Below are 18,447 nucleotides of genomic sequence, written 5' to 3' on the forward strand. Positions count from 1 at the left end.
CTCACTAGATGTGGCCCCTCAACCTTGGACGTCCTTCTCATCCTCCATAACTGTAAAAAATAAATTTCTTTCTTTATAAATTATCCAGTTTCAAGCCAGACATGGTGGCTCATAGCACTTTGGGAGGCCAAGGCAGGCAGATAACTTGAGGTCAGGAGTTTAAGACCAGCCTGGCCAACATGGTGAAACTCCATCTCTACTACAAACACAAAGATTAGCCAGGCGAGGTGGCACACAACTGTAATCCCAGCTACTCGGGAGGCTGAGTCACCAGAATTGCTTGAACTCGGGAGTTGGAGGTTGCAGTGAGCTGAGATGCCACTACTGCACCCTAGCCTGGGTGACAGAGTGAGACTTTGTCTCAAAAAAAAATAATAATAATAATAATAATTACCCAGTTTCAGGTATTCTGTCATAAGCAACAGAAAACAAACCACGCCAGGAGTCTAACACATTTACATGTATTATGATTATTTCTTTCAAATTATTTTGAGTTTTCTCTTTACTGACAAAGCATTTCCTTTTATAACTTTTATTTTAGGTCAGGGGAACATGTGAACTTTTGTTATACAGGTAAACTGTGTGTCACGGGGGTGTGGTGCACAGCTTATGTGTCATCCAGGTAATAAGCACAGTAACTGATAGGTATTTTTTTCTGATCCTCTCCTTTTTCCCACCCTCTCCCCTCCAGTAGGTCCCAGTGTCTGTTGTTCCTCTCTTTCTATGTGTTCTCATTGTTTAGCTCCCACTTATAAGTGAGAACATGCAATATTTGGTTTTCTGTTCCTGCATTAGTTTGCTAAAAATAATGGGCTCCAGCTCCATCCATGTTCCCACAAAAGACATAATCTCATTATTTTTTATGGCTGCACAGTATTCCACAGTGAATATGTACCACGTTTTCTTTATCAAATGTCACTGATGGGCATTTAGATATTGTGAATAGGGCTGCAATTAATATTCACATGCATGTGTCTTTATGGTACGATTTATATTCCTTTGGGGATATATCCAGTAATGGGATTGCTGGCGTGAATGGTAGTTCTGTTTTTAGCTCTTTGAAGAATCACCAGACACTTGCCTTCCTCGATGGCTGAACTAATTTACACTCCCACCAACAGTGTATAAGCATTCCCTTTTCTCCACAACCTTGCCAGCATCTCTTATTTGACTTTTTAATAATAGTCATTCTGACTAGTGTGAGATGGTATCTCATTGTAGTTTTGATTTGCATTTCTCTGATCATCAGTGATGTTGATGTTGAGCTTTTTTCATATGCTTGTTGGCTGCATGTATGTCTTCTTTTGAGAAGTTCCTGTTCATGTCCTTTGCCCACTTTCTAATAGGGTTGTTTTGTAAATTTAAGTTCCTTACAGATGCTGGACATTAGACCTTTGTCAGAGGCGTAGTTTGCAAACATTTTCTCCCATTCTACAGGCTATTTGCTCTTTTGATAGTTTCTTTTGCTGTGCAGAAACCGTTACGTTTAATCAGATCCTATTTGTCAATTTTTGCTTTTGTCGCAATTGCTTTTGGTGTCTCTGTCATGAAATCTTTGCCCCTTCCTATGTCCAGAATGGTATTGCCTTGATTGTCTTCCAGAGTTTTTATAGTTTTGAGTTTTACATTTAAGTCTTTAATCCATCTGCAGATGATTTTTGTATATGGCGTAAAAAAGGGGTCCAGTTTCAATTTTCTGCATATGGCTAGCCAGTTATCCCAGAACCATTTATTGAATAGGGAATCCTTTCCTCATTGCTTGTTTTTGTCGGTTGACAGACCATTTCTTTAAAGTGCTCCATTATTATCTTCAGATTTTCTCCCAAGCACTTGATCTTACCAAAAGGTATCACTAAAAGATTTTCAGACTATAATCAAAGCCATTACTTCCTCAAATGGTCCTTAAATGGTCTGTTAACTGAAATATCAAAGCATTGTAGCTGTCCAATCATGCAACGAAGTTTGCACAGGCAATTAAACTACACCATAAAAGCTATCTTATCAACGACTATACAATACCATCAACTGAAAATGCATTCTGATTTCATATGAGGAAAAAAAACCCTCCATTTTCTTTTTCTCTGAGGCCTAGGTCTGAATTTATTTAACCTACTTAATACCTACAATGTACTTTCAATATGAGGGCTCTTGAATTTCTTCAATTCTGAAACATTTTGAGCTGTTAACTCTTCAAATATTACTTGTCCCTCCATCTCCTCCATTTTTTTCCTTCTGAAATTAGTATTAGATGAATGTTGGTAACGTTTGCTTCTCCTACTATGGTCTGGGTAAGGTCCCTCCATACTATCTTCAAAACTCATTCTTTCACTGTATCAAGTCTAAAGTTTCTTTTCTCTATTGCTTTTTAAAAAGCTCAATAACCATATTTTTCATTTCTAAGTTTCTAATTAGCTGGATTTTTTTCTATCTAGTAGATTGTTTCATTACGTTTAATTTCTTAATCTTCTTTAATGTAAGTTTATGTTTATTCGAACATCCTCAAGACACATTGTTTTTGTTCATTTTTTATAAATTTAAATTTCATCTGGAGTAAATTCTTATTCCAATTATTGAATTTATTGGTTGCTCTAGTATTAGATTTCTTAGGTGTGCTCCACAATTTTGGTTGTTTGCTCATTCAGAAGAGTTTTTTTTGGATTTTGCCCTCTTTTCTCTTCTCTCCCTCCATCAGTACTGCTGAACATTCATAGAATAAAACATAAATGGTACCTCCTAGAATTGTGTTATGCTTTATACTTTATGCTCACCCATCCCCAAGCAGTTTTCAGGTTATCTCCTGCCACCCCTCCAAGGCCCCAATTTCATTTCAGTCTTATGAAGGTAATTTTTAATTACTTCCCTGCAAGAATATTGTAGATACGGCCAAAATCATCATGAAATGGTTCTTTGGCTTGATTTCAAGTCAGGATTGTGTCTCTGTATCTGTGTCCCTAAATCCCCAACTTCCAATAAGGCTTTAGTTCTTGTCAGCAACCCAAGAGCCTTCTTTTCTCCCCATCTATAGTTTTAGGCAATGAGTCAGCCTCTTTGTACCTCATCCCAAGAGGGGAGCTTTTAGTCCCTTTTGCCACATAAGAGCCAAATTCCACTGCCCACTTTAGGACTTTTGAGTTCAACAGCTTGCATAATCAATCTCTACGTGCCATTTTGGATTTCTCCTCTATTCTGGTCCACAGAGATAAAATATTATTCTTTTTGGACCCTGTTATTTTGTTGTCCCTTTTTATATTTTATTCATAATTGCTATGTCTGAAGCAGAGGGTGTTTTCAAACCATGAATTTACTGTGTCTCATTTTCACCCCTCTCAATTTTTATTATACAAATCCAATTTTTATTTACTATACAAACAATATATTGCTCCAAATTCATTTTTTTCATCTGTGACACAGTCCCCAGAAGGTCCTGAGATCATGTGCCTTATTGCTCCAAATTCTAAATCACCTATTTTCATTTTTCCACATTCCCTTCTAGTTTTTTGCCCATGTATGGTCATATATCATATTTCATTGGTTAGTTGTTTAAAATATTTTGGACCTCAGGTATATAGAAATGGATTAATTACATTATCACAAGTCTTTAACAGCCCCTCTTAATTATATGATATTAATTTCTGAGTTGATTTGGTTACCCAGACTTGTAACAGAAGGCTTTCTATCACCATCTATTGTTAAAAATTAACTCTATTATCAAACTTCAATGTAAAACTATTATTCCGTTTAACAGCTTCATCAAAAATAAAGTATCTGTGCATTTAAACATGTAAAAGTATATAAATACACAGCCCTTTTACAGTCATAATCAAACTATTGGTACACTTTGGTTTTCTTTTTTTACCGGATATTTCAAACGTTTTACAAAGCTTTCAAAATTATTGCTCCACAGGGCTCATTCTTAAGTGAGATATACCACATCAAATAAGTAAATGGTTAAACTGTTTTGAAAGGAGAAAAAAAAAAAGCTACTTTCCATTAAAACATAAATGGAAGAAAAGGTTGTGGTTTACCACAATGCTACACAAATGTGCTCAAAGTCAGCAATAAATCACCACAAGTTTAAAGATTATGTGCAAGTACCTATATCTTTCTAAATATACCAAAATCTTGTTTCAAAACAATTTTACCTCATGGTTAAATTTTACACAAAGTAATTACCCCATCAATTATGTTACTACAAAAATATCCTGAAAATGTGTCACTAACATTTAAAAAAATCATTGTTTTTTTGTTGGGTATGGTTGTTCATGCCTGTAATCTCAGCACTTGGGGAGGCCAAGGCAGGCAGATCACCTGAGGTCAGGAGTTCGAGACCAGCCTGACCAACATGGCAAAACCCTATCTCTACTAAAAATACAAAACTAACTGGATGTGGTGTCATGAGCCTGTAATCCCAGCTACTTGGGAGGCTGAGGCAGGAAAATCACTTGAACCCAGGAGCCAGAGGCTGCAGTGAGCCAAGATCGTGCCACTGCACTCAGTCGAGGCAACGAGAGCAAAACTCCGTATCAAATCAATCATTGTTTCTTATGTGCTTGCTAACCTATTGACCACAGACAACATACTTGACAAATCTCGTGTGTTTTACTTGGGTAAATCACTAGGACTGTAAGGCACAGTGTCTTCATCTTTAAAATAAGATAATTTTGAGTTTGATCTAAATATTAAATGCAATTTTGTATGTCAAGGTGCTTTGAAACCACAGATACGTTATTTTTATCATGATTACCTTTTCTATTTCTCTTTGTGTAGCTCCTTCTTTTTTCAAACGCTCCTGTTCTACACACTTGGCATTGTAATTTTCCTTGGATTTCTGGAGGGCCTGAGTTATGCTCTGAATGGTTTGGACAGCTTCCAGAGTTCCTGCAACTTCTTCTTTAGTCTGTTTAGTATGAAACGATTCATCAAAATGACTGAACTGTAAAGTATTCAATATGTGACCAATCAATTCTTTAACAAGAAAAAAACTGATACCTTTTTATGAGATTTTACTTGTTCTTCTCCATACTTCTGAACTTCCTTTATTAATTCTTGCAATTTTCTAACAAGATCCAAGTGACAATTTGCTAATTTCTCTGTAGATGTTTTGAATACATCCCATACTGGTGCAAATGTTCTAAGAAAATAAAAATATGGGAATAACTTATTAAAAGTAAAAAAGAAAATTAAGATTCTAATAAGGAACCAATGGAAACAATAGTGGTATATATGTCAACTTTATTTAGGCAAAAAATGAAACTTAAATACTGAATAAAATGACTGACAGACTGACCTTGAATTTTTTTATCATTGGTTATTTAAATTTGGTTTTTTTTATCATTGGTTATATTTTTGGACCTCAGGAATATAGAAATGGGTAAATTACACTATCACAACTCTTACTCCTCTTAATTATATTAATTTCTGAGTTGATTTAGTTGTTTAAACTTGTATCAGAAGCCTATCACTGTCTATTGTTAAAAATTAACTGTTATCAAACTTCAATTTAAAACAAGTATTCTATTTAAAATGCTTCATCAAAAATAAAGTTTCTGTGAATTTAAACACTCAAAAGTCCAATTTTTGGATAATTATTCTTTCCATAATTGTTATGGCAATGAGCACATCTCATTTTAAATGTATTAATTATTTTCATTTTTCAAGGAATACATACAAATTTTTTAAAGGAAGATTTAATGACAGTCTATAAAATCACAGGAGACATTTTTAATGCATCTTAATCATTTCAATAAAGTTTATCTTAAGTGAGCTTTTAAAGATCACTATTACACTGCCTCAGAATTTCAATGAACTTAACAGCCAACCAGAATAAATACACTGCATGTGCGTAAGATAACATTTATAACCTCAAACACTATTGAATAAGTATTTTTAAAAAGGGAAAAAATAAATTTCATTTACTTTTGACTACATTGACTGATTCAGCAAGTTCAATTATATTTTCTATCGAGTGAAGAATATATTAATATTCACAGATACTTTAAAAATAAGCATATATTTCACTATGCTTTTGAACTGTTATGTCCTCAATAGGAACCTAGAATCCTCAAGAACTTTGCCTAAATGAACACTGAAAAAGAGGAAGAAATTAACTCACCCAAGTTGTGAATAATTGCTTGCAGATTTTGCTAGTTTTGTCATTGACCTGGAGTATGCCTCCTCTATGGTAGCTCTGTTAAATCAAATATCCATATCATAATATCTCTTGTTGAGTGACCAAAAACAGCAAAGTTATCAAAATACAATTAAAAATGCAAAAACAAAAAGATACCTCAAAAATTACATGTTAAAAATAAGTACATATATGTAGTCATGAATTTCTGGCCTATCTTTAACTGTCCTTTCTGGTACAGAACTAAAATAATTTATATCACACACACAAATTTTTTTGAGACAGAGTCTTGCTCTTTCACTCAGGCTGGAGTATAGTGGTACGATCATAGCTCACCGCAGCCTTGACCTCCTAGGCTTAAGCAATCCTCCCACCTCAGCCTCCTGAGTAGCTGGCACTACAAGCATGCCCCACAATACCCAGCTAATTTTTGTATTTTTTTGTAGAGATGGGGTCTCGCTATATTGCCCAGGTTGATCTGGAATTCCAGGGCTCAAGCAATCCTCCCAACTCAGCCTCCCAAAGTGCTGAGATCATAGGCATGAGCCACCATGCTCAGCCACAGAAAAAATTTTAATGGAGTCACAACTCTTTTTATCTTTAGTACCAATGCTTATCTGAACAGGAAATATAAGAGTGCTACTTCTTGTATTCTCTCTTTCTCTGTAAGCTGGTTCACTGTGATAAGTGTGTCATTTGTATTTAATACTTCCTTGTTGTACTTAGTTTTATTATTCTTCAACAGTGGGATGCACATTTAATAGAACAAGAGATTAATGACAGTCATTTGCACAAAATTAAATATGAATCATCAAGTCTGAAATCCTGAACTTCATTCATGGCTTAATTTATTTTGTGATTAGATCTAAAATATTAGCAAATATTTCACACTAGAATACTATGTTTTATATAACTACCGTTTAGCATATGAGATTTTATTCTGTAAAAAACATCCATAGCCATTAAATATAGAATTCTAAAAGATACAAATTATCCTATAGACATGTCACCTATAAATACAGAATATACATTTTGTATGGCCTCCTTTTTGTTCTATTTTTGAGATGGAGTCTGGCTCTGTCACCCAGACTGGAGTACGGTGGTATGATCTTGGCTCACTGTAACCTCCACCTCCCGGATTCAAGTGATTCTCCTGCCTCAGCCTCCCGAGTAGCTGGGACTACAGGCACCTGCCACCATGCCAAGCTAATTTTTGTATTTTTAGTAGAGACAGGATTTCACTACATTGGTCAGGCTGGTCTCAAACTCCTGACCTTATGATCCGCCCCACTTGCCCTCCCAAAGTGCTGGGACTACAGGCATGAGCCACCGCGCCCAGCCTGTATGGCCTTCTTAACACTACAAAACTTAAAGAGTTTTACCTTTCGCCGGGCTCTTCTCAATGTATGCTACCCTTAATAGAGGAACATTCTACAACCACCATTATCTCTCCATTTACTTTGATTGGTCCAACTAACTTTCTGCTTCTAATTTCTAAATCCAGATCTTCACACTGCTCTTGCACTAACCCATCTGTTCAATATCTAACTACCCCAAACATAATTAAGATATTTGAACCACCTCAAACTCAGAATATCTAAACTCATCTCCAAACTCTTCCCCAACCGAATCTGCACAAAAACCAGCTCTCTAACAAAAACAAAATATTAACAGTAACTGCCTCTCACTGATGGTACTGTGACTCTTTCCTGTTCCTTTAAGCTCTTCTGTCATTTCAAAATACTATTACTACAAGAGTAATATTTTGTTCATCCAAAAAAGTTAATATTTATTAGTATGTCAATGGGTAAGTTTAACAGCAAGGTAAAGAGGTTCAATTTCCAGTACAGATTAAACACCCCTCATCAGCCAGGCACGGTGGTTCACGCCTGTAATCCCAGCACTTTGGGAGGCTGAGGCCGGCGGATCACCTGAGGTCAGGAGTTCAAGACCAGCCTGGCCAACATGGTGAAACCCCATTTCTAATAAAAATACAAAAATTAGCTGGGCATGGTGGTGGGCGCCTGTAATCCCAGCTACCTGGGAGGCTGAGGCAGAAGAATCGCTTGAATCCAGGAGGCAGAGGCTGCAGTGAGACAAGATCATGCCACTGCACTCCAGCCTGGGCAACAAGAGCGAAACTCTGCCTCAAATAAATAAATAAACAAACAAGCATCTCTAATCAAAATATAAGAAATTCTCCAAAATCTATATATTTTTTGAGGACCAACATGATGCCAAAAGCAGAAAATTCCACACCTGACCTCGTGATAGGTCATGGTCAAAATTCAGTCAAAACTCTGTTTCATGTAGAAAAATTATTAAAAGAGGCCAGGTGTGGTGGCTCACGCCTGTAATCCCAGCACTTTGGGAGGCTGAGGTGGGCGGATCATGAGGTCAGGAGATGGAGACCATCCTGGCTAACGCAGTGAAACCCTGTCTCTACTAAAAATACAAAAAAAATTAGCTGGGCTTGGTGGCACACACCTGTAATCCCAGATACTCAGGAGGCTGAGGCAGGAGAATGGTGTGAACTTGGGAGGCAGAGGTTGCAGTGGGCCAGGATCATGCCACTGCACTCCAGTCTGGGTGACAGAGTGAGACTCTGTCTCAAAAAAAAAAAAAGAAGAAAAAGAAAAATAGTTAAAACATTGTATAAATATTTAAAATATTGTATAAAATTACCTTCAGGCTGTGAGTATATGGTGTGTAGAAAACAAATAAATTCCAAGTTTAGACTTGGGTCTCACCCCCAAGATTACTTGTTATATATATGCAAATACTCCAAAACCTGAAAAAATCCTAATTCTAAAAGACTTCTGGTACCAAGCATTTCAGATAAGGGATACTTAACCTGTAATAGCGAATCAGATTATTGATACAAAAACTTTTCTCACTGAGGAAAATTTAGAAAACATGATAAGTTGAGGGTGGAGGCAAGGTAACTGAAAAGCATTAGAAAACTTAAGGGGCAGTTAAGAATAAAGATCCAAGAGAAGGGTATCCAGACAAGTCAGTCAGGTATGTGGGGCAACTTCTTCCTGGAGGGTATCCAAAAGAGGTCACTGATCAGTTGAGAAGTGAAACAGAGCTTTTCTCAGCCTCACAGGGTAAGGGAGACAAAAATAAAAGAGTTCAGGTCCACTAAAGGTAGAGAGCATAGAAAAATCCCATGCCCTTCAAGTAGAGACTCCAAAAGAAGAATTTCAGTACAGAACTGGAAATAATTTTAAGAAGTGGAAGAAAGCATACCAAATTTGCAAAAAAAAAAAAAAAAAGGCAAATTACAGATCTAGAAAATACAACCACCAAATTAATATCTCCTTGGATGGGGTTTAGCAGCTGATTTGATAACCTATATCGAGATTTATACCATAAAAGGGAGATGGGAAAAAAAGGAATATTAAAAAAATAAAGAGATTTAGTTAATTAAAAGATAGATGAGAATAATTTATCCAACACTAAAGTTCGGAAAGACAAAAAAGAATGCGAAGAGATGTAAAGGACAAAGCAAGAAAAGTCCAATAAATGAGTAAAGAGAAAGAATGAGTTAGAGAAAATATTTGAGGAAATAATAACAGGGAATTTTTCAAAACTGATAAAAGATATCAAACCACAGATCCAAGTAGCTCAACAAACTTTAAGAGGATAAATTGTTTAAAAACAATTACATCTGGTCCTAGTCACATTATAGTAAAAACTGCTGAAAATTAAAAAGAGAAAGAACAAAATAAAGAAATCTTAAAAGCAACCAAACTCTTCCCCACCAAATGTTACCTTCAAAGAACCAGTAACTAGACCGATAGCTAACATCTCAACTGTAGATAATAGAACAATCTTCAAAAAAAATTAATTAAAAAAAAAATCTACCAACTGGAATTCTATACCCAGCAAAAATATAAATGAAAGCAAATCCTTAATAAAATAACAGATCTAGGTTATTATCACCAGTGGCCACTAACATCATAAAACAGTTATATTTGGATAATATATGACTCTGGTGGAAGTACACATCACCACCTAAGAAGTATTCTTTCCAAAATACTAGAGGCGGGCGCGGTGGCTCATGCCTGTAATCCTAGCACTTTGGGAGGCTGAGGCGGGTGGATCACCTGAGGTCAGGAGTCTGAGATCAGCCTGGCCAACATGGTGAAACCCTGCCTCTACTAAAAATACAAAAATTAGATGGGTATGGTGGTATGCACCTGCAATCCCAGCTACTTGGGGAGGCAGAGGAAGGAGAATCGCTTGAACCCGGGAGGTGAAGGTTGCAGTGAGCCAAGATCATGCCACTGCACTCCAGCGTGGGTGACAGAGTAAGACTCAGTCCAAAAAAAAAAAAAAAAAAAAAAGTACTGAATAGAATTTGATCATGCTGCTAGATTTAAATGACAATTTTTAGGAAACTCAGGGATAAAGGAAGATATTTAATAAACTATAGATATGCAATTAGCATATTCCAGGATATGGGGCCCTATTAGAACAAATAATCTGGTTTCTTCAACAACAAAAAGTAAGGAGGTGGGTGGCTATAGATTAAGAGACTCAAAAGGCATATCAACCAAGTGTAACATACAGAAATCGGGCCAGGTGCAACAGCTCATGCCTGTAATCCCGACTCTTTGGGAGGCTGAGGCAGAAGGATCGCTTGAGTTCAGGTGTTTCAGACCAGCCTGGGCAACCTGGTGAACCCTCATCTCTACAAAAACAAAATACAAAAATTAGCTGGGCATGGTGGTACATCCCTATAGCCCAAGCTACTTGGGAGGTTGGGGTGGGAGGATCATTTGAGACCAGGAGGTCAAGGCTACAGCCTGGATGACAGAGTGAGACCCTGTCTCAAAGATAATAACAATAATAATAATAAATTTTTGGCAATAAACCTTAAAGTTGGGATAAAATTAAGACATTCAGAGAAAAATAAAACTTTTCAAACTCACAGAACTAAAAAATCTGAATGGTCCTGTAATGATTAAAGAAATTAAATATGTAATTTAAAACCTTCCTACAAAGACAATTTCAAGCCCAGATGGCTTTACCAGAAAACTCTATTAAGTACATAAGGAAAAAACAATAATCTTGCAAAAATTTTTGCAGAAAATACAGTAATAGGATATACTCCCCAATTCATTTTATGAAGCCAACAAACTTTGATACCAAAACCTAACAAGGACACTTAGAGAAAGAAAATGTTCAGGCCAATCTCACTCACAAGTATAGATGTAAAAATTGCACACAAAATAGCAGCAAATTGATCCACTAACATATAAAATGAATAACCACATCTCCACCAAATTGTGTTTAGACCAAGAATGGGGAATTGATTTAACACCCAAATTTCAATAATTCACATAATTGACACGTTGTGAAGAGAGAAAAAGAAAAACATATCCTATTACTCACTAGAGAAATGCAAATTAAGGTCACAATGAGATAGATACTACTATTACCAAAAAAGCTAAAATTAAAAGACTGACAATACCAAGAGCTGATAAGAACATAAGGCAACTGGAACTCTCAAACAAGGATGGAAGGTGGTATAAACTGATACAGCCACCTTGGAAAATTCTTTGGTATTAGTCACTCGAGTTGAACATCTATATACTTTATGGCCTCACAATTCCACTCCAGAGTATATACCCAATATAAATGTATATATATGCATACCAGGACATATGTGTAGAACTATTCAAGGCAACATTACTTGGTAATAGTAAAAAAACTGAAAACAGCAAAACATCTAGAAGAGTCAACAAAATACTGAAGGAGCAGAACAAAGGTGGAGGACTGATACTACTCAACTTCAAGACTTATTATGAAACTACAATAAATCAGGCAGGGAACAGTGGCTCATGCCTGTAAAATCCCAGCACTTTGGGATGCAGAGGTGGGCAGATCATTTGAGCACAGGAGTTTGAGACCAGCCTCGGCAACATGGTGAAACCTGTCTCTACAAAAAAAATAGGTACTGTCACTTCGAAAGACACTGGGCATGGTGGCATATGTGTACAGTCCCAACTATTCAGTAGACTGAGGGAGAAGAACTGATTGAGCCCAAGGGGTGGACGCTGCACTGCAACTCCAGCCTGGGAGACAGAACGAGACCCTGTCTCAAAAAAAATAAATAAATAAAAAGAAAAAAAATAAAGCTAGGGGAGGGACAGCATGAGGAGAAATATCTAATGTAGATGACAGGTTGATGGGTGCAGCAAACCACCATGGCATATGTATACCTATGGAACAAACCTGTACATTCTGCACATGTATCCCAGAACTTAAAAGTATTAAAAAAAAAAAAAAAAAAAAAAAACAGGTCGGGCATGGTGGCTCACGCCTGTAATCCCAACACTTTGGGAGGCTGAGGCGGGTGGATCACGAGGTCAAGAGATCGAGACCATCCTGGCCAACATGGTGAAACCCCGTCTCTATTAAAAATACAAAAATTAGCTAGACATCATGGCATGTGCCTGTAAGTCCCAGCTACTCAGGAGGCTGAGGCAGGAGAATCACTTGAACCCAGGAGGCGGAGGTTGCAGTGAGCCAAGACAGCACCACTGTACTCCAGCCTGGTGACAGAGAATCCATCTCAAAAAAAAAAAAAATAGCTACAATAAATCAAAGGAGTGTGCTACTGGCCAAAAAATAGACAAATATATCAATGGAACAGAATATAAAGCCCGGAAATAGACTCACATAATACAGTAAACTGATTTCTGACAAAAGAGCAAATGTGGGCCGGGCGCGGTGGCTCAAGCCTGTAATCCCAGCACTTTGGGAGGCCGAGACGGGCGGATCACGAGGTCAGGAGATCGAGACCATCCTGGCTAACACGGTGAAACCCCGTCTCTACTAAAAATACAAAAAACTAGCCGGGCGAGGTGGCGGGCGCCTGTAGTCCCAGCTACTTGGGAGGCTGAGGCAGGAGAATGGCGTGAACCCGGGAGGCGGAGCTTGCAGTGAGCTGAGATCCGGCCACTGCACTCCAGCCCGGGCAACAGAGCAAGACTCCGTCTCAAAAAAAAAAAAAAAAAAAAAAGAGCAAATGTGTTAAACCGATCTTTGATAAAAGAGCAAATGCAATACAATGGAACAAAGATAGTATTCTCAATAAATGGTACTGGAACAACTGGACACTCACATGCAAAAAAAAAAAAAAAAAATGGATCCAGACACAGACCTTCCACCCTTCACAAAAATTAACTCAAAATGTATTACAGACCTAAATGTAAACCATAAAACTACAAAACCCCTAGAAGACAACATAGGAGAAAACCTAGACAACATTGGGTATGATGACTTTTTAGAACAATATGTAAATGCATTCCAATATCTAAAGGCACTCCAATACACCAGACCTTGGCTATGGTGATGACTTTTTAGACACAATATCTAAAGGCACTGCAATACCAAAGGTATTCCAAACGCAAAATCCATGAAATAAATAATGGATATGCTGGACTTCCTTAAAATTAAATACTTCTGTTCTTTGAAACACAATGTCAAGAGAATGAGAAAACAAACCACAGACTGTGAGAAAATATTTGCAAATGACACATCTGATAAACGACCGTTATCCAAAATACACAAAAAACTCTTAAAACCCAATAAGGGGGCAGCTGACAAGATGGCTGAATAGGAACAGCTCCAGTCTGCAGCTCCCAGCGGAATCAATGCAGAAGGCAGGTGATTTCTGCATTTCCAACTGAGGTACCCGGCTCATCTCACTGGGGTTGGTTAAACAGTGGGTGCAGCCCACAGAGAGCCAGCAGAAGCAGGATGGGGCATCGCCTCATCCAGGAACCACAAAGCATTGAGGAACTCCCTCCCCTAGCCAAGGGAAGCCATGAGGGACTGTGCTCTGAGGAATGGTGCATTCTAGCCCAGATACTACACTTTTCCCATGGTCTTCACAACCCACAGACCAGGAGATTCCCTGGGGTGCCTACACCAGCAGGGCCCCGGATTTCAAGTACAAAGGACCACAACTTCTCACCAGCAAGAGAACAAAACTGGATGGAGAATAAGTTTGACAAACTGACAGAAGTAGGCTTCAGAAGGTGGGTAATAACAAACTCCCCTAAGCTAAGGGAGCATGTTCTAACCCAATGCAAGGAAGCTAAGTACCTTGAAAAAAGGTTAGAGGAATTGCTAACTAGAATAACCAGTTTAGAGAAGAACATAAATGATCTGATGGAGCTGAAAAACACAGCAAGAGAACTTTGTGAAGCATACACAAGTATCAACAGCCAAATTGATCAAGTGGAAGAAAGAATATCATAGACTGAAGATCAACTTAATGAAGTAAGGCATGAAGACAAGAATTAGAGAAAAAAGAATAAAAAGGAATGAACAAAGCCTCCAAGAAACATGGGACTATGCGAAAAGACCAAACCTACATTTGATTGGTGTACCTGAAAGTGATGGGAAGAATGGAACCAAGTTGGAAAACACTCTTCAGGATATTATCTGGGAGAACTTCCCCAACCTAGCAAGACAGGCCAACATTCAAATTCAGGAAATACAGAGACCACCACAAAGATACTCCTCAAGAAGAGCAACCCCAAGACACATAATTGTCAGATTCACCAAGGTTGAAATGAAGGAAAAAATGTTAAGGGCAGCCAGAGAGAAAGGTCGGGTTACCCACAAAGGGAAGCCCACCAGACTAACAGCATGTATCTCTGCAGAAACCCCACAAGCCAGAAGAGAGTGGGAGCCAATTTCAACATTCTTAAAGAGAAGACTTTTCAGCCCAGAATTTCACATCCAGCCAAACTAAGCTTCATAAGCAAAGGAGAAATAAAATCCTTTATAGACAAGCAAATGCTGAGCATTTCATCACCACCAGGCCAGCCTTACAAGAGCTCCTGAAGGAAGCACTAAACATGGAAAGGAACAACCAGTACCAGCAACTACAAAAACATGCCAAATTGTAAAGACCATCGACATTATGAAGAAACTGCATCAACTAACGGGGAAAATAACCAGCCAGCATCACAATGACAGGAGCAAATTCACACATAACAATACTAACCTTAAATGTAAACAGGCTAACTGCCTCAATTAAAAGACACAGACTCGCAAATTGGATAGACTCACAATTCACTGATGTGCTGTATTCAGGAGACCCATCTCACGTGCAAAGACACACATAGGCACAAAATAAAGGGATGAAGGAATATTTACCAAGCAAATGGAAAGCAAAAACAAGCAGGGGTTGCAATCCTAGTCTCTGATAAAACAGACTTTAAATCAACAAAGATCAAAAGAGACAAAGGCCATCACATAATGGTAAAGGGATCAATGCATCAAGATGAGCTAACTATCCTAAATATATATGCAGCTAATACAGGAGCACCCGGATTCATAAAGCAAGTGCTTAAAGACCCACAAAGAGACTTAGACTCCCACATAATAATATTGGGAGACTTTAACACCCCACTGTCAATATTAGACAGATCAACGAGACAGAAAATTAACAAGGATATTCAGGACTTGAACTCAGCTCTGGACCAAGCAGACCTAATAGACATCTACAGAACCCTTCACCCCAAATCAACAGAATATACGTTCTTCTCAGCACCACATCACAGTTATTCTAAAACTGACCATATAATTAGAAGTAAAACACTCCTCAGCAAATGCAAAAGAAGGGAAATCATAACAGTCTCTCAGACCACAGTGCAATCAAATTATAACTCAGGATTAAGGAACTCACTCAAAACTGCACAACTACAGGGAAATTGAACAACCTGCTCCAGAATCACTACTGCGTAAATAATGAAATTAAGGCAGAAATAAGTTCTTTGAAACCAATGAGAACAAAGACACAATGTACCAGAATCTCTGGGACACAGCTGAAACAGTGTTTAGAGGGAAATTTATAGCACTAAATGCCCACAAGAGAAAGCAGGAAAGATCTAAAATTGACACCCTACCATTACAATTAAAAGAACTGGAGAAGCAAGAGCAAACAAATTCAAAAGCTAGCAGAAGACAAGAAATAACTAAGATCAGAGCAGAACTGAAGGAGATAGAGACACGAAAAACCCTTCAAAAAAATCAATGAATCCAGGAGCTGGTTTTTTGAAAAGATCAACAAAATAGACCGCGAGCAAGACTAATAAAGAAGAAAAGAGAGAAGAATCAAATAGACGCAATAAAAAATGATAAAGGGGATATCACCACTGATCCAACAGAATTACAAACCACCATCAGAGAACACTAGAAATACTTCTACACAAATAAACTAGAAAATCTGTTAGAAATGGATAAATTCCTGGACACATACACCCTTCCAAGTCTAAACCAGGAAAAAGTAGAATCCCTGGATAGATCAATAACAAGCTCTGAAATTGAGGCAGTAATTAATAGCTTACCAATCAAAAAAGCTCAGGACCAGACAGATGAACAGCCAAATTCTACCAGAGGTACAAAGAGGAGCTGGTACCATTCATTCTGAAACTATTCCAAACAACAGAAAAAGAGGGACTCCTCCCTAACTCATTTTACGAAGCCAGCATCATCTTGATACCAAAATGTGGCAGATACAACAAAAAAAAAGAAAATTTCAGGCCAATATCCCTGATGAACATCAACGTGAAAATCCTCAACAAAATACTGGCAAACCAAATCCAGCAGCACATCAAAAAGCTTATCCACCACGATCAAGTCAGTTTCATCCCTGGGATGCAAGGCCGGTTCAACATACGCAAATCAATAAATGTAATCCATCACATGAACAGAACCAATGACAAAAACCGCATGATTATCTCAATACATGCAGAAAAGACCTTCAACAAAATCCAACAGCCCTTCATGCTAAAAACGCTCAATAAACTAGGTATTGGTGTAACATATCTCAAAACAATAAGAGCTATTTATGACAAACCCACAGCCAATATCATACTGAACAGGCAAAAACTGGAAGCATTCCCTTTGAAATTCAGCACAAAACAAGGATGCCCTCTCTTACCACTCTTATTCAACATAGTATTGGAAGTTCTGGCCAGGGCAATCAGGAAAGAGAAAAAAATAAAGGGTATTCAAATACGAAAAGGGGACGTCAAATTGCCTCTGTTTGCAGATGACATGATTGTATATTTAGAAAACCCCATCGTCTCAACCCAAAGTCTCCTTAAGCTGATAAGCAACTTCAGCAAATTCTCAGGATACAAAACCAATGTGCAAAAATCACAAGCATTCCTATACACCAATAATAAAGAGCTAAATCATGAGTGAACTCGCATTCACAATTGCTACAAAGAGAATAACATACCTAGGAATACAATTTACAAGAGATGTGAAGAACCTCTTCAAGGAGAACTACAAACCACTGCTAAAGGAAATGAGAAAGGACACAAATGGAAAAACATTCCATGCTCATGGATAGGAAGAATCATATCGTGAAAATGGCCATACTGCCCAAAGTAATTTATAGATTCAAGGCTATCCCCATCAAGCAACCACCGACTTTCTTCACAGAATTAGAAAAAACTACTTTAAATTTCATATGGAACCAAAAAGAGCCCGTATAGCCAAGACAATCCTAGGCAAAAAGAACAAAGCTGGAGGCATCACTCTGCCTGACTTCAAACTATACTACAAGGCTTCAGTAACCAAAACAGCATGGTACTGGTACCAAAACAGATATATAGACAAATGGAACAGAACAGAGGCCTCAGAAATAACACTACACATCTACAACCATCTGATCTTTGACAAACCTGACAAAAACAAGTAATGGGAAAAGATTCCCTGTTTAACAAATGATGTTGGGAAAACTGGCTAGCCATATGCAGAAAACTGAAACTGGACCCCTTCCTTACACCTTATACAAAACATTAACTCAAGATGGGCTAAAGACTTAAACGTAAGACCTAAAACCATAAAAACCCTAGAAGAAAACCTAAGCAATTCCATTCAGGACACAGGCATAGGCAAAGACTTCATGACTAAAACACCAAAAGCAATGGCAACAAAAGCCAAAATTGACATATGAGATCTAATTAAACTAAGGAGCTTCTGCACAGCAAAAGAAACTATCATCAGAGTGAACAGGCAACCTACAGAATGGGAGAAAATTTTTACTATCTATCCATCTGACAAAGGGCTAATACCCAGAATCTACAAAGAACTTAAATTTACAAGAAAAAAACAACCCCATCAAAAAGTAGGCATGGGCAAGGACTTCATGTCTAAAACACCAAAAGCAACGGCAGCAAAAGCCAAAATCGACAAATGGGATCTAATTAAACTAAAGAGCTTCTGCACAGCAAAAGAAACTACCATCAGAGTGAACAGGCAACCTACAGAATGGG

The 18,447-nt window shown here is 37.7% G+C and overlaps 1 protein-coding gene across 2 annotated transcripts in view; it reads right to left on the reverse strand.

The window, feature by feature from the left end:
- FCHO2 (FCH domain only 2) overlaps positions 1 to 18,447 on the reverse strand; it is a 139,020-nt gene that overhangs the window by 102,092 nt on the left and 18,481 nt on the right. For both annotated transcript variants that reach the window (XM_011959278.1, XM_011959277.1), the window contains exons 3-5: positions 6,113 to 6,187; positions 4,990 to 5,131; positions 4,745 to 4,897 (exon numbers count right to left, since the gene is read on the reverse strand). In XM_011959278.1, coding sequence (XP_011814668.1) covers positions 4,745 to 4,897; positions 4,990 to 5,131; positions 6,113 to 6,187 — 370 coding nt within the window. The remainder of the gene's footprint in view (positions 1 to 4,744; positions 4,898 to 4,989; positions 5,132 to 6,112; positions 6,188 to 18,447) is intronic.

Source organism: Colobus angolensis, unplaced genomic scaffold (assembly GCF_000951035.1).
Source record: "Colobus angolensis palliatus isolate OR3802 unplaced genomic scaffold, Cang.pa_1.0 Scaffold49, whole genome shotgun sequence".
Lineage (NCBI taxonomy): Eukaryota > Metazoa > Chordata > Mammalia > Primates > Cercopithecidae > Colobus > Colobus angolensis.